We start from the raw sequence: 15,956 nt of genomic DNA on the forward strand, positions 1-15,956 counted from the left end.
GTAAAATGTTTCTTGTCAGACTGAAAGTCTGTGTTGATGTTAATGTCGGAGAGGTACAGTGAGGCATGTCTGACATCCACTTCCTGTCATGGCCTGAAACAGTCTCTTAGGTTAAATTTTAAAAGAGTCCTGGCTGAGAAGGAAGTCCATTCAGGTGGTTGGGGGAGGGGTCTTTGAATTTTATTTTTGGTTTACAGGTAGCTGTGAAGTAAGACTTGCACAAATTCTGATTTCTATTGGTGCTGATGGAAAAGAGTCAAATACGGCATTGTAATGAGACGGTCCATTGATCACATCAATTATGATGAACTGGGCTGCTGCTTCTGAGTAGGCCACTAAGAAAGCAATTTAAATGCATGCCCTGTCACTTCTTCCTTTCCAGTGACTGGTTGGTAGTTGCCAGGAATTTTTAGAGCAGCTGACTTGAACACAGAGAGTGAAACCTGTAACCTTAATCAATATCACCTGGACCACACCTTAAGAGAAAAATAAATGTTTCTTCTTTTTAAGAAACTGAGTATCAGATTCATTTTTGTTACATCATTTAGGGTGCTATATTAACTAATATATGCAATCACCAGGAAGGATAATAATAGTGAATTATTTACAATGATTTCCAGTTGATAATATAAATGTAATATCCCAAATGTCATATGTTAATATCTAATGGCCATCTATTAATCAACAAGCTACTCTTTTTCTGAGGAAACAAATTTACTAGATGGATATTAATGCATGCAGATAAAATAAAATGACCTAGAAAACAGGAGGATTTTAGATGAATCCTGGGGATATGCCAGAGTGAATGAGAATTATGCTACACTTTCCTATGAGCTTTTGATTTACAATACAGAGAAAAATGGCCCAGCAGGTGCAACTTCAGCCAAAATCCCAACTAGTTCATCTGGACAAGCCACAAAACAGTAGAGCCCCAGTTTCATCTTTATAAATTGGAAACTCTTTTTTTAAAAAATCACCATTGTGTAATTCACAGTGCTATGATAAGGAGGAGGGGAATTTGTGTTTACTAAGGTTGATTGGGAATTGTAACTTTGGAGCAGAGGCTCTCACATGTGAGTGAGCAGCAGAAGCCCTGAAGGAACTGCTGAGACAGAGAGCTGGGCCCACCCTAGGGCTTCTGACCCAATAGGATTTTAGATGAATCCTATTGGTCTTGGGTGCAGTGGATGTGCATTTTTAACAGGTTGCCAGATAATGCTGATATGTGTGATCTGTGTAGATCACGTTAAGGGCCCCTGTCTTCAAGTAAACTGTGAATGGAAGTGTATTAGTCCATTTTCATACTGCTGTAAAGAAATACCCAAGACTGGGTAATTTATAAATAAAAAGAGATCTAATGAACTCACAGTTCCACATGGCTGATGAAGCCTCACAATCATGACAGAAGTTGAAAGAGGAACAAAGGCACTTCTTCCATGACAGCAGGCAAGAGAAAATGAGCAGGGGAACTGCCCTTTATACAACCATCAGATCTCATGATACTTATTCACTATCACAAGAACAGCATGGGAAAAACCTGCTCCCATGATTCAATCTTCTTCCACTGGGTCCCTCCCATGACATACGGGATTATGGGAGCTACAATTCAAGATAAGATTTGGGTGGGGACACAGCTAAACCATATCAGAAAATATGCCACATCTCTGTATTTTAAAATATATTCACAGATGTGTTGAGGGGAAGAAAAAAAAGCAGTGTAGGAAAATGAGTAACTGTCAGGGAAGTGATCTAAATGTATCAGGGTAGGGAAAAATAAACAGAAAGGATAAAGAAAAAATCCTATCCTCCTTGAAGGTATTATGGTTATTTTCAGCCACATGTGCCACTGGTGGAGAATGAGGTTAAAAATAAGCACAGAGAAACTGAGCATCTTCTTCTGGGGCTAGCTGCAGGATGACATATCCTTTCACAGTAGATCTGATAGGTGGTTGGTCCAGCGGATCCTGGTAGTCCATGTGATGCTTACGTGAAGCTGTCCTGGGAGTGAAGTAGTAATCTCACCTTTTGACTAAAGGAGTGCCCAGTGTTGGAGGAAATTGGAATTCAGGTCAGGAAGGCAAAGAGAATGAATGCATAGGAATGTGTGCTCTGAAGCCTTGCAAATATTAACCTGGAAAAATAAATGTTTGCAGTATTAAAGTGAGATGCTTTCCAAACCAGTGTGATTGGTAACTTCCATGACATATACAACATGCATAAAAAGAAAGCTTTAGACATATTTTTATTAACTTCGTAACACTGCATAATTTGGCCTCCCAAAGTGCTGGGATTACAGGCATGAGCCACTGTGCCCAGCCAAAATGCATCTTTTGTAACTAACAGATTGTTGAATTATGTTTTTATCCATTCTGCTGATCTCTGCCTTTTGATGCTGTTTTTAGTTTATTTGCATTTTTAACAGTTCTATTAAATATGTGGCATACAAATAATGGCATGTATTTAATATGCATAATTTGATAATTTTGGACATAGGCAAACACTTGTAGTATCTTCACCACAATCAAAATACTAGGCATAGCCATTACCTCCAAAAGTTTCCTTATGTCCTTTGTATGCATGTATATTTTGTAAGTTTGACAAAATTGTCAAGAATACACAATGGGGAAAGGATAGTCTCTTCAATGAGTGATGTTGGGAAAAGTTAATGTTCACATGCAAACAAAAATGAAACCGGACCCCTTCCTTACACAACAATCAATTCAAACGGGATTAAAGACTAGTCCATTTGCATTTAACGTAATTATTGATAAGGCAGAATTTACATCTGCCATTTTCTATATGTCTTATGTCTTTTTGCTTCTTCTGTTCTTCCATCACAGCCTTATTGTGTGTTAAGTGAATATTTAATAGTGTACTAATTTGTTATCTTTGTTTTTCCTATTTTTTGAGTAATTTTATTACTGTTTGCCTTGGAATTACACCTAACAATTTAATTTATAATAATCCAGTTTGAATTACCACCAACTAAGTTTTATTAGTATACAAAACATGAGCTCCTATGTGGCTCAATTCCCTCTAACCTCCTTTATGTTATTGTTATACTAATTATGTTCTTGTACACTGAATTCCATCAACACAGTTTTATTATTATTGTTTTATGTGGTAGTATTTTAAATCAGATAGGAGAAAAAAAGTGTTACAATAAAACAAAATAAATTTAAATCTCTGTTATTTTTACCTATGTAATTATTTTCACCATTGCTCATCATTTCATGTGGATTTGAGTTACTTTCTAGCATCCTACTGTTTCTATCTGAAGGACTATCTTTGACATTTCTTACACGACAGAGGTGCAAGAGGCAAATCCTCTTTTTTTTTTTTTGGTTTAACTAAATGTGTTCTAATCTCTTTTTTATTTCTAACGGTCTGTTCTGCAGGATATAGAATTCTTGGTTAACTGGTGTTTTTCTTTTGGTTCTTTGAATATGCCATTCCATTTTCTTATGGCCCCTATTGCTTCTGGTGAGAAATCAGCTGTTTATCTTTTGACTCTCTCTCATACATAATGAGTTGCTTCTCACTTATTGATTTTGCTACTCTTTATTTTTGTCTTTGGCTAATTTTACGATGCATCTAAGTGTGGATCGCTTTAAATTTATTCACTTGGAGTTCACTGTGCTTCTTACATGTAAGATTAATATTTCATATTTTATTTTCAAGGTTTTGGCCATTTTTAAGATATTTATTCTTCCCATTTTCTCTCTCTTTTCTTCTTTTGGGAAGTCTGTTATGCATATGTTAGTACAGTTGATGTTGTATAGGCCCCTGAGGCTCTGCTCATTTCTTGTTTCAGTATTATTTTTTGTTCCTCAGACTGGATAATCAATACCAACAAACCTACCTCCAAACTCATGGAGTTTTTTTCTTCTGTGAGCTCAGATTTGCTGTCAAGCTCTCATGGTGAAATCTGCATTTCACATATTATACTTTTTAACACTAGAGTTTATATTTGGCTCTTTTATAAAAATAAAATTTATGTTTCTTTATTGATATTCTCTTTATGGTGAGATATTTTTGATATATGTTCTTTTATTTTGTTAGACATGATTTCCTTTAGTTGTTTAAAGAAATGAAAAGCAGCTGATTTAAAATTGGTGCCTAATTAATCCAAAGTAGGGGCTTCTTTGTAGACACTTTCTACATATTCCTTTTTTCCTTGTATATACACATTTCTTTTCTGTTTATTGTCTCAAAATTTTCTGTTGAAAACAAGACATAAATAATACAGTAGGAAAGTTTAGTTGATAGGATTCACTTCCTCTCCAACTTTGCTGTTCTCGAAGTTTGTTTAGTGAATTTTCTGAAATAACTCTGTGAAGTCTGTATTCTGTTGTATGTAACCACTGAAAACTGCTTGAGTAGCTTAGAGTCAGCTTATGATTGGGTATATTTCCTCAAATACCTGAAAACATTAAGTGTCCCAGTCTTTGCCACAGGGTTCCACATGAATGTTGAGGCAGGCCTTCACCTCTCTGTTGGACAGTTTACAACTTACCATCATTTTTCCTTTCTTCTTGTGCTGAGCCTCAACTTCAGCCAGAGGTGAGAGACTTCTTAGGTCTTTCCTGACCATGCACACAACATTTTGCATAGACATGTGCTTTACATTACCAAATATGTCAGAGCTTTTCTAAGTTCCCATGAAAATTTCATTTCCCAGCTTTTCCCTTTAAGTTTTTTATTTAGGTTACATTTTTGCTCTCAATGTTTTCTCTGTCTCAGGCAGATGTAATGTTAAATAATTGCCACTAATTGTTTTGACAAATCCCTTTAAAGAGAAGGTCTTCATACTTGGAGACACTGAGTCAGGTCAACTAATTGACAAGGCTCGCGGTGGGTGTTCCAGGGAACTATCAGGCAGAAGAGTTTCAACTCTGTTCTCACTCTTTTTGAGGCAATGTAGCTCCAAGTTTTCACCATCATTGGAGAGTTTGTTGAGGATATCATGGAGATGGAGGAGGTGATGGAATACAGCATGAAAATGTTGGTTTTCTCAAGCTTTATCAGTATTCTCATGATTTTACAGAGGAGACAATTTTCTATGGGTCCTTATTCTACCACTTATAATACCATCATTTAACAAGTAAAATCAGAATATCTCTGTTCACAAATTAGCTCCTGAAACAAGCAATTTCTAATATAAAAGAAAATATAATTTCAAATAGGTCTCTAAATTTGAACACAAATACAAGGAGTTGGCAAATAAAAGAAAGATTTTCTCCTTATAGTAAATCATAATGAGACACTTTCCTTTCTAAAACTATTTTTTATAGAACTGTCTATATTTCAGCAGCATAGTTACCAAGGTTAAATTTCTAGGACAGACTTTGTTGAAGCATCTCTCAACTATTAGTCTCATTGAACATATAAATATTTCAAGATTACATTCTACTCAAGTATTTAGTTTAAACTTCTACCCAGGAAGCCATGAATAAATCCAGATAACACATGCTAGCTGAGTAATTGCATCTTAAAATGAGAATGATTTCAATGACACCATCTTCTATTTAACCTGAACATCTTACTTTTCCCAAGGACATACTCCTCCATGAAAATGCCCTGCTGAATATATTTACTTTAAAGAAGGAAAGACTTGATTTCACTTCCAATTTCACAGTCACATCACTGCTTCAAGTTATTTAACAACAATGACAATATTTGGACAATAGAGGCATCACGTTAAGAGACTTGAATCTTGTCCTACACTCTTGAATTTTGTTAGTTTCCACATTACATCAACCTTATTCCCTAATTCCTCTGCATATGCATTCTAAAATAATTTTCTCATGATGTGCTGACATAGTTTGAGATTTTATATTGTGTTCAGTTTAAGTAGTTCATATTCCCTGGAACCACTTTGAGCTGTATTGCTGTCATTGTCCTTCTTATCAGCCAGCTGCAGACTTGGTCCTAGTATTGCTGTTGAATATTATATTCTCTGGTTGAGAAATAGTCTATCTCCTTTCTAAATTTTAAGGATACCTGTGAGGTTTTGGATTGTTTTGTAAAAAAACACTCTACAATATCTTAGTTGTTAAGGTCAGCAACTAGATGTCATAAAATTATAATTACAGCCTAAAAATATGTTCTTTTTTTCTTTCAATTACTCTATTGAAATCTGACAATTTAAAATAATTATTTGAACACTGTCATTTTGTAATTAATTTTTATATTTCTGTATTACAAGATTGCATACACAAAATAATTTGACTCTCTTAACCCTTCGGATATGTCTACGGAATTTTAAGGAAGACAAAAACATTTAATTGTTAATCCTTTCTTAAAGGAATCTCTACACTTGCAGACTATGTGAATTGCAGTGACAGTTGTACTAGGTGAATGTAGGTCACAGAGTGTTTTACTGTAGACTACAATTTGTTATGCATTATTCTCTTTTGTAATCTCTACTTTTTCCCCCTTCTTTTCTTTGGATCCTTTTAATGAGATGTTAAACAGACTCAACTTTGTCTCATACTTGAAATAACCAAACTACTTAAAATTGTCAATATTCAGAGTTTTCATGTATTAATTTCCCACAATTATGAACAAACTAAAAACTGGCAGCAAGGTATAGTGGCTCATGCCTGTAATCTTAGCACTTTGGGGGGCCTAATCCTACATAGCACTTTGGGGGACCGAGGCAGATCACTCGAGGTCAGGAGTTCAAGATCAGCCTGGCCAACATGGTGAAATCCCATCGCTACTAAAAATACAAAAACTAGCCAGGTGTAGTGGCATGCACCTGTAGTCCCAGCTACTCGGGAGGCTGAGGCAGAAGAATTGCTTGAACCCAGGAATCAGAGGTTTCAGTGGGCTGGCTGAGCTTATGCCACTGCAGTCCAGCCTGTGTTACAGGGTGAGACTCTATCTTTAATAATAAAACAAATGAAAAAGTGAATATCCTTACCATTTCATAGAAATTGCTCTTACCAAGGTTATCACTGATCTCCCTTCATCACCCCAACCTTCTTAGAGCAATCTTCCATGCTGGCTTCTGGCAGAACAACTTTATGGCCATGTCCAGCTTCTTCAAGCACTCCTACATCACCTACTTTGTGACGTTCTCTTCTGTTCACCATGTCTCATGGCACAATCATCCTCAGAGCTGTGTCCTAAGTGATCTTTATAGTCCCCACATTTCACAGAAAACCCTGGCTACCTTGATGGCTATTTATATGATGCTATAAACAAAGGCCATAGTGTGGCCCTCCCCACACCGGCTGAGGATAGAGATCTGTCTCACAGTACAGTCCTTAAATAGGAGGTAAGCCTGCATCTCTCTGACTTAATTTGTGAACTAAAATATGAAAAAGTATTACATTTACTTGATTTTATTTGGGGGCTCTGAATTTCTTTGAACAGCTTCAAACATCCGGAGTCTTCGCTTCAACATTTTGACTGAGAATCTTGTAAACATATATTTTTATATGTATTGTATTATTAGTGTTAGATTAGGCAGACAGCCACACATGAGCAGGAGAGGGTGACCCCTGAGAAAAGGGAAAACCTCGTAACCCAGGAACCACCTGAAACGTGCATGCTGGGTATGAGCAGGGAGGAAGGGAAATACCTAGGCAAGAAGGAATGTCCCTTGAGAGAGGCCCAGTGATCACTCACTCTGCAGGTAACCTGTGGGAATGTCGCCAGATGCACGCTGATAAGGGGAAGATGGCAAAGAAGAAATTCCTAGGAGATAATGCAGGGGCAGTGCCTGGCCAACCTGCCACGCATGCGCACTGACTAACAGTAAAGGAGGGTTCCACAAGCCGGGGTTGGGGAATAGGCAGGAAAAAGGAGAGGACTTAAGGCAGTAACAGTAAAACTAGACAAAGAACAAAGGTGGAGACTTAAGGCAGAGGCGGAAACTTCAAGGAAGAGTTAGTTCCACGTCATCAACACCCAACGCAGAAAACGCAGCGCTCTTGGGGGCTGCGAGCTCGCTCTCCTCGCAGGGCGCGCTGCCTCTAAGTAAACTCTCGGCTATTTTCCTTCAATCACTTCTCTTTTTTGCCTAAATCAGTCAATTGGCAGAACGCTAACAACCAAGGATTCCTGCACTTCCCGGTAATATTTATATAATGCTTTTTCTTAAAAAAAAAAAAAAAAAAAAAACTTATTTCATTTTAAATACATCAATTAAAGCGTTACTGTGAATATTCCAGTTGACATTGTCTCAAATAATAAGTCACTTGCAAATAGGTAATGTCAAGGAGATCATTTTAAACAGTTAAGGTTGTTATTTGAGAGGCTTGTTTTATGTTTTTTAAGGTTTATCTTATATATGCTTGATAAAGAAAAAAGAAAGAAAAATCACTATTTTTTTCTCTCTGCATGTGATTTATCCCAGATATCTGTAATTTTTTTAAAATTAGCAAGATAATTTTTTGCATCTCTGGAAACAACAGTTATGAAAAAATAACCTCTAATATTATTACGAAAGCTAAATTCAAAGTTATTTTCCGTATGTACAGACACAACTTATTACCTTCTGCTTCAGTTTCTACTATTCTTTTCTACAGTCTCCCTAAAGGTCAGGCCTCCCCTAAAGATTTGTTTCTTTCAGTTTCCCCCTCTTACAGTCATCCATACATCTCAGAATATTGCATTCACCACCTTCCCGTCTAGACCATGGTCCACAGTGCCAATAGAGTCATCTTGAAACCAAAGTTATACCATCAAATCCCTCCATTTGAAATTGCGTAGGGACCTCTTCCTCCATTTGACTAAACTCCCAGTGCCGTGCCATCGGGTCACTTCTTGTCTTTCTGCGATCCTCCTATGCTCTCCTTCACCTCAACGGAGTCTGATTTCTTATCTCATGCTCAGCCTTGTGGCAGGCACATGACAAGCATCACCTCCTGAATTTTTCGCAGCACAGGCACGAGGTACAGGCTCTTGACAACCCTGTGTTATGTGTCAGGAAACTGAAATTGAAATGAATTATCTACGGCTAAATGCATTATCCATGGCTACCAGCTGGGAAATGGAAAATATTTGAACCCCAGAATTGTTGAACGAGAATTCTTTTAAGTTTTATATTTGGCCTCCTCTCCTTAATTTAGATATTCAGTCCTATTTCCCTGATGCCTACCATATTACTTCTGTGCCTTTCGAGCTGCTGTTTCCTTGTCTCAAAACATCCTACTCTGAGTTCTTGGTATGGTTAATATTTTCTCATCCTTTAGTTCTCAACTAAGTGTCATATTCTCAGGTAGGAATTTTCTACCCACTCTTCCATCAGCAGAATATCCTTAGTTTCTGTCTGCTTTAACAGAGAGCTTACTGCCTATTTTTAAATTTTGTATACTCTGTAATTATGTTATTGATCTGGTTACTGTCACCTAAAGTAGTTATTTAATGTGCCTGGCTTAGTGTAGATAGTCGTGCAATAAATATTCATTGAATGAATAAATGTTAAAGGTTATGGAACTGTGAAGTAGAAATCTTATGAATTAAAAATAGAAGATGGGAAAAGTCAGAAACAGCTTCATTACATGTGTAAAACACAAACCAATTATGTCCAAAGAAAAGCAAATATTATTTCCATAGAATGAATAATTTAATATTATGTGAAGTTGGGGTCATTGAATACTTCTAAATTGGCAATTGATTCTCGATATCTTCCTTTAAAGTTATATCTTCTTGAAGTTTAAGGGAAGAAAGGTGCTGTGGGAGGGCACAGTGGATGTTGAATAATAAATTTTTAAAAACACCTTATTCTTAGAAGTTTCACTTTGCCAGATGTTTTTCTACCTTAGTTAAATTTCCTTTGTAGCAAATGTGTGTACCCTTGATCACACTGAAGAAACTTTGGATGTTGACAGCACATGGTAGCATTGTTTTCAGATGTCTTCAACATAGCAACTTCTAGGACGTCAGGCTCCAAAAACATCATGGGAGAAAAAATACCCTGACTTTATTGTTTGAGGAAAATTTGTGGATTGTACAATTATGTTGGGTTTATATGATTTGCTTTTACTTATTTTTTATATTACATGTAGTATAAAATGTATACTTTATCTACTTTTTATACGTCAAAATTTTACGGGTTTTGCTTTATTTACAGCGTTTTCCTCAAGCAATTCTTAAGATACTGAGCATCGCTCAGCAGCTCAGGCGGCGGGAGGAGTGGCAGCGGCCAGGCAGCCCAGTTTCGCGAAGGCTCTCGCCTTCCCCGCTGCCAGGATGCCCAAGAGGAAGGTCAGCTCTGCCGAAGGGGCCGCCAAGGAAGAGCCCAAAAGGAGATGGGCGCGGTTGTCAGCTAAACCTCCTGCAAAAGTGGAAGCGAAGCCGAAAAAGGCAGCAGCGAAGGCTAAATCATCAGACAAAAAAGTGCAAACAAAAGGGAAAAGGGGAGCAAAGGGAAAACAGGCCGAAGTGGCTAAGCAAGAAACTGAAGAAGATTTACCTGCAGAAAACGGGGAAATGAAAACCGAGGAGAGTCCAGCCTCTGACGAAGCAGGAGAGAAAGAAGCCACATCTGATTAATACCGTATACCATGTCTTACCAGTGGTCCCTGTCTCCCTTCTTGTACAATCCAGAGGAATATTTTTATCAACTACTTTATAAACGCAAGTTTTTTAGTAGCTCTAGAAACATTTTTACGAAGGAGGGAATCCCACCTCATTCCATTTTTTAAGTGTAAATGCTTTTTTTTAAGAGGTGAAATCATTTGCTGGTTGTTTATTTTTTGATACAACCAGAAAATAGTGTGGGACATTGAATTATGGGAGGCTTTGACTGTCTCGGGTGCCAGCTTAACATTCCATAGATGGGGAGTTAGTTTTTATATCCTATAATACAAAGCATATTAAATGGCAATATGGAGTCAGTCCTGCATTGAATGTCTTGAACATTTTATTTTACTTCTATTCTCATGTGTTTTAGTAGAATTGTTTCCTAAAGCAAACCACCCCTCGATCATGGCGCTCCCTGTCGAAATTGTGTGCACTCTGTAACATGTTTGGTTGTGGTAGTCCTGTTTTCCTAATAACTTCGTTACTGTGCTGTGAAAGATTACAGATTTGAATATGTAGTGTACATGCTATTCAGTTGTGAACTGGTGGGCCATACGTAACAGCTGACCAACATGTGAAGATACTGGTACTTGATAGCCTCTTAAGGAAAATTTGCTTCCAAATTTTAAGCTGGAAAGTCACTGGAATAACTTTAAAAAAGAATTACAATACATGGCTTTTTAGAATTTCGTTACATATGTTAAGAATTGTGTACAAATTGAAACGTCTGTACTGATCCTCAACCATAAAATCTCAATTATGAAAATAATTAAGAAAAAGATACTGAGCATCAGAAACCAAGTATTTGGAAATTGAGAAATGTGAGCTGAACAGCTGACTGAATCAGACAGGGCCCTAATGAAAACATAGAAAAACACTGAGATAATTCTCCTCCCAAAACGAGTGCAATCCCTTTACAATAGGAAACCTTATATTAGCCTTTGTTTTCTCTCCAGCACCTATCACAATGTGACACGTAAGTGTGATAGCATTTTACTGGCTCAGTGAATAAATAAAATTTCTTACCTAATTTGTTTCCCCTGTACTTAGTATTCCATGATCTTAAATATAAACACAAATAGAAAATACACACATATAGCCAGGTATAGCGGCTCATGCCTGTAATCCCAGCCCTTTGGGAGGCCGAGGCGTGTGGATTACTTGAGGTCAGGAGTTCAAGACCAGCCTGGTCAACACGGTGAAACCCTGTCTCTACTAAAAATACAAAAATTAGCTGGGCATGGTGGCGTGTGCCTGTAATCCCAGCTACTTGGGAGGCTGAGGCAGAATAATTGCTTGAACCCAGGATGCAGAGGTTGCAGTGAGCCCAGATCCTGCCACTACACTCTAGCCTCGGCGACAGAGTGAGACTCAGCTCACTGCAACGTCCGCCTCCTGGGTTCAAGCGATTCTCCTGTCTCAGTCTCTCGAGGAGCTGGAATTACAGGCTCATGCCACTGTGCCCATCTACCTTTTTTTTTCCTTTTTGTATTTTTAGTAGAGACAGCGTTTCACCATGTTGGCCAAGCTGGTCTTGAACTCCTGGCCTCAAGAGATCTGCCTGCCTCGACTTCCCAAGGCAGGAAGTCATTCATGCTGTAACCTCATTCATGCTGAGGTTACAGGTATGAATCACTGCATCTGACCGTTTAGCCAAATTTCTGAGAAACTTTTCTATCATTTGAAGCTGGGTTTCTAAAATTAAGAAACAGCAAAAAACAAAAAACAGTATAACAGAACAGAAGAATACAACTCTTCTTGTCATTAATTCCCAACTTTACTCCATAGAAATAACTGCTGTCAAGCATCGTTTGTGTTCTTCAAAAATTATCTATATTCTTCTCTCTCACTGTCTCTCTCTGCCCCCCTCTCTCTTCTCTCCTTCCTTGCTTTTTCTTCTCCTCCTCTCCCCATTCTTTCTTCTCTTTATCCTCATTTTTGTTCTTATTATCCTTCCTCTTTTCCTCTCTCCTACACATCTTTTGTTTATCTCTAATTTTCTGCATATAAGTAGTCTCTTCATTTAAACGCCTTTATCCACCTTTTAAAAACTGAACTACATTCCAACATATTTGCAGTTGTTCACTTTTCTGTTTTCTCCTTTATATTTCAAATTATTTTTCCAGAGTTGCTATGATCATACTGACTTCATGGAACAAATTATTTTGTGTTCTATGCATTTGTTTCATAATTTGAGACACACAACTTGAAATGTTTAATTTTTTAAATTGAGCCAAACCATATATAAGGAGTCTTCAAAAAGCTTTTGGAAAATGAATGTTATGAAAATCTATGCATGAATTTTACACTTTTTCAAAATAAACTTGAAATAACTTGTTATGATATATGTGAAAAAGATCTAGTTTGAGGCACTAAGAAAAACAAGGTATCAGTTTAAAAAGAGCCCCTGTGGGAGTAATATGAATTCTGGTAAAACTGAAGCAGGAACTAACATCAAATTTATAGTGAAACTTGGGTAGAGAAATGGTGAAATCATTGATGGTTTACAAAAAGTTTATGGAAACAATGCCCCAAATAAACCAGCTGTTTACAAATGGATAACTTGTTATAAGGAGGCATGAAATGTTGTTGAAGGTGAAGACTGAAGCAGCAGTCTTCAGTCTTGTGAAGAAAACTTTATTCACTTGTGAGGAGAACCTTAATTTTGTTTGTATGCTAACTGAATAGGACAGATGACTAACAGCACAAACAATAGCCAACATCATAGACATCTCAATTAGTTCAGCTTTCACAATTCTTTTAAAAATTAAAGTATGCTAAACTCTTTGCTTGAGTGCTAAAAACCATTGTGCCAAGATCAGTTGCAGATGAGGGCAGAACTTTTGATGGGTATTTAAAAGAAGTGAAATCAAGACCCTGAAGCACGGCTTTGAAGAACTGTAATAGGATATGAAGCATGGCTTCACCAGTAAGATCCTGAAGACAAAGCACAAAGCACTGGCTATCAAGAGGTGGAAGTGGTTCAGCCAAAGCAAAAGTGGATGGGTCCGGAGCAGAGGTCATGGCAACAGTTTTGGAGGACGCCCAAGGCATTTTGCTTGTTGATTTTCTGGAGGGCCAAAGAATGATAACATCTGCTTATTATGAGAGTGTTTTGACAAAGCTCTCACAGACAGACAAGCCAGAAAGCTTCCCCAGAGATTCCTTCTCCACCAAGACAGTGATTCTGCTCATTCCTCTCATTAAACAAGTGCAATTTGGTGAAGTTTTGGAGGGAAATCATTAGACATCCATCTTAGAGTTCTGACGTGGCTCCTTCCGGCCTCTTTGTTTCCTACTCTTAAAAAATATTTAAGTGGCACCCATTTTTCTTTAGATGATAATGTAAAAAAGACTGCATTGACTTGGTTAAATTCTCAGGACCCTCATTTCTTTACGAATAGACTAAATAATGGTATCACAACATACAAAAGTGTCTTGAGCTTGAAGGAGCTTACGTTGATAAAGTTTATTTTTAAATACTTTTATCTTTACATTACATTTTTCATGCATCTTTTGAAATCTCCTCAGATGCATTTTCCAAAGTGACATATTTCTTTCACTGTTGGCTTACCAAGTTGCATAAGGTGCTAAGGTTGGTAAATAGCTCAAAATAAGATCTGCTGGAGCTTACAAAATGGCAAATACACTTTAAGGTGCTAATAGAAAGTCTAAGAGGGAAGTTTGATCTGGGCTGGGCAGAAACCTACCTAAACAATGTGCATTTTTACTGATGATGCTGGTGACCTACTTATCTATATGATCACTACAACAATATGGAAAGAGTTTGAATTTTCAAAATTCCCCAAAGCAGTTTAGAATACTGAAATTATTTTGAATATATAAATATATATATACTCACTGTGCACCAGATTTGTTCTCTCCCCCGAGTTCTGGCCAGGAGACTTCTCACCCTGTTCGAATTGTTACAAAGTTCAGCTACAGACTTCTTTCTCTCTGTGTAGTTTTTTCTTTTTTTTTGAGACGGAGTCTCGCTCTGTCCCCAAGGCTAGAGCCCAGTGGCGCGAACAAGGCTCACTGCGAGCTCCGCCTCCCGGGTTCCCGCCATTCTCCTGCCTCAGCCTCCCGAGTAGCTGGGACTACAGGCGCCGCCATCACGCCCGGCTAGTTTTTGTATTTTTAGTAGAGACGGGGTTTCACCGTGTTAGCCAGGATGGTCTCGATCTCCTGACCTTGTGATCCGCCCGCCTCAGCCTCCCAAAGTGCTGAGATTACAGGCGTGAGCCGCTGCGCCCGGCCTCTCTGTGTAGTTTTATTCCCTGTTCCTCTCCCATTAGATCCCTGTGGTGCCAGCAGGAATGGGCTGCTCGGGGACCCAGCCAGCTCCCAGGGCCTGGCTGCTGCTTCCTCCACTCAGGTCTCCAAACGGACTCAACTCCAGGTAAAGCGGGAAACTTGTCCCACAAACAGACCTTCACCTTCTCCACTGGGGGGTGTGTTCCTCAGACGAGGGGTTCCCTTTCCCACTTCCGCAGTCGCGACGCTCACAGTTGTGGGGTCTCCCGCGCCCTGCAGGAGCAGCCCACTTCCTTCAGAGGGTCTGTGGGTCCTCTGGGCATTGCTGGTTTGTGTTTGCAGTGGATCTGGAGCTCACGTTTACAATGAGCCCCGCTCGCGGCTCTCTCCAGAGGCGCAGTCCAGCCTTGCCTCCCGTCCGCCATGATCTCTCCTTCCTCTTTTTAATGGACAGAAATACACATCTGTTAGGCCACTTGAAGATTTCCCATTGCCCCCTAATGCTCTTTTTATTTAAAAAATTCTCTGATCTGCATCTTATTTGGCATAGTTTCTTTTGCTGTCTATTCACATTCAATATTTCTCTTCAATATCTAATCTTTCAGAAATGCTAACCAGCATATTTTCATATCAGACTTTTTAGCTTTTATCTCTTGAATTGTGATTTAGGTTTTTTGTTGTTTTTTTTTATGTCTGTATTTTTAAATAAATGAGAAAAAATCATAATAAATATTTTAATTTCCTTTTTGTTGTAAATTACATCTTTGCGAATTTTGGATTCGTTTTGACTGGTCAACTTTTCTTCTCTTTCTGGATTGTATTTCTGCTTCTTTGCATGCCTAGTCATCTGTGATTGCATGCCAGTCGTTGTGATTTTTACTTTGTTGTTTGCTGCATATTTTGGTATTTCTATTAAAATTTTGAGCTTTATCGTAAGATTCACTTAAAGATTGCAATAAGTGTGATCCTCTGGGTATGTCCTTTAATATTTTTAAAGTGTAATCAGAGAAAAAATAGTATAGAGATAATTATTTTCCAGTACTGAGCTAAGACTATTTTTTATACTCTACCTAATGCTCCTTAAATTAAGTTGTTTTCAAATTTGACTGAAGGGAACAGACACTATTTGCAGCCCCATGTAAGCATCAAATATTGTCCCC

General features: G+C 38.0%; 1 protein-coding gene across 1 annotated transcript; it reads left to right on the forward strand.

The window, feature by feature from the left end:
* The first annotated feature begins 10,155 nt into the window (after positions 1-10,155).
* LOC126960634 (non-histone chromosomal protein HMG-14-like) lies at positions 10,156-11,378 on the forward strand. Its single transcript, XM_050800312.1, has one exon. The coding sequence runs from the start codon at positions 10,207-10,209 to the stop codon at positions 10,507-10,509; it is 303 nt and encodes a 100-aa protein (XP_050656269.1). The 5' UTR covers positions 10,156-10,206; the 3' UTR covers positions 10,510-11,378.
* The last annotated feature ends 4,578 nt before the right edge of the window (positions 11,379-15,956 follow it).

This window comes from Macaca thibetana, chromosome 8 (assembly GCF_024542745.1).
Source record: "Macaca thibetana thibetana isolate TM-01 chromosome 8, ASM2454274v1, whole genome shotgun sequence".
Taxonomy (NCBI): Eukaryota; Metazoa; Chordata; class Mammalia; order Primates; family Cercopithecidae; genus Macaca; species Macaca thibetana.

Excerpts from the sequence above, each read along its gene's own strand:
- LOC126960634 (XM_050800312.1), top strand. The coding sequence starts at position 10,207 with ATGCCCAAGAGGAAGGTCAGCTCTGCCGAAGGGGCCGCCAAGGAAGAG.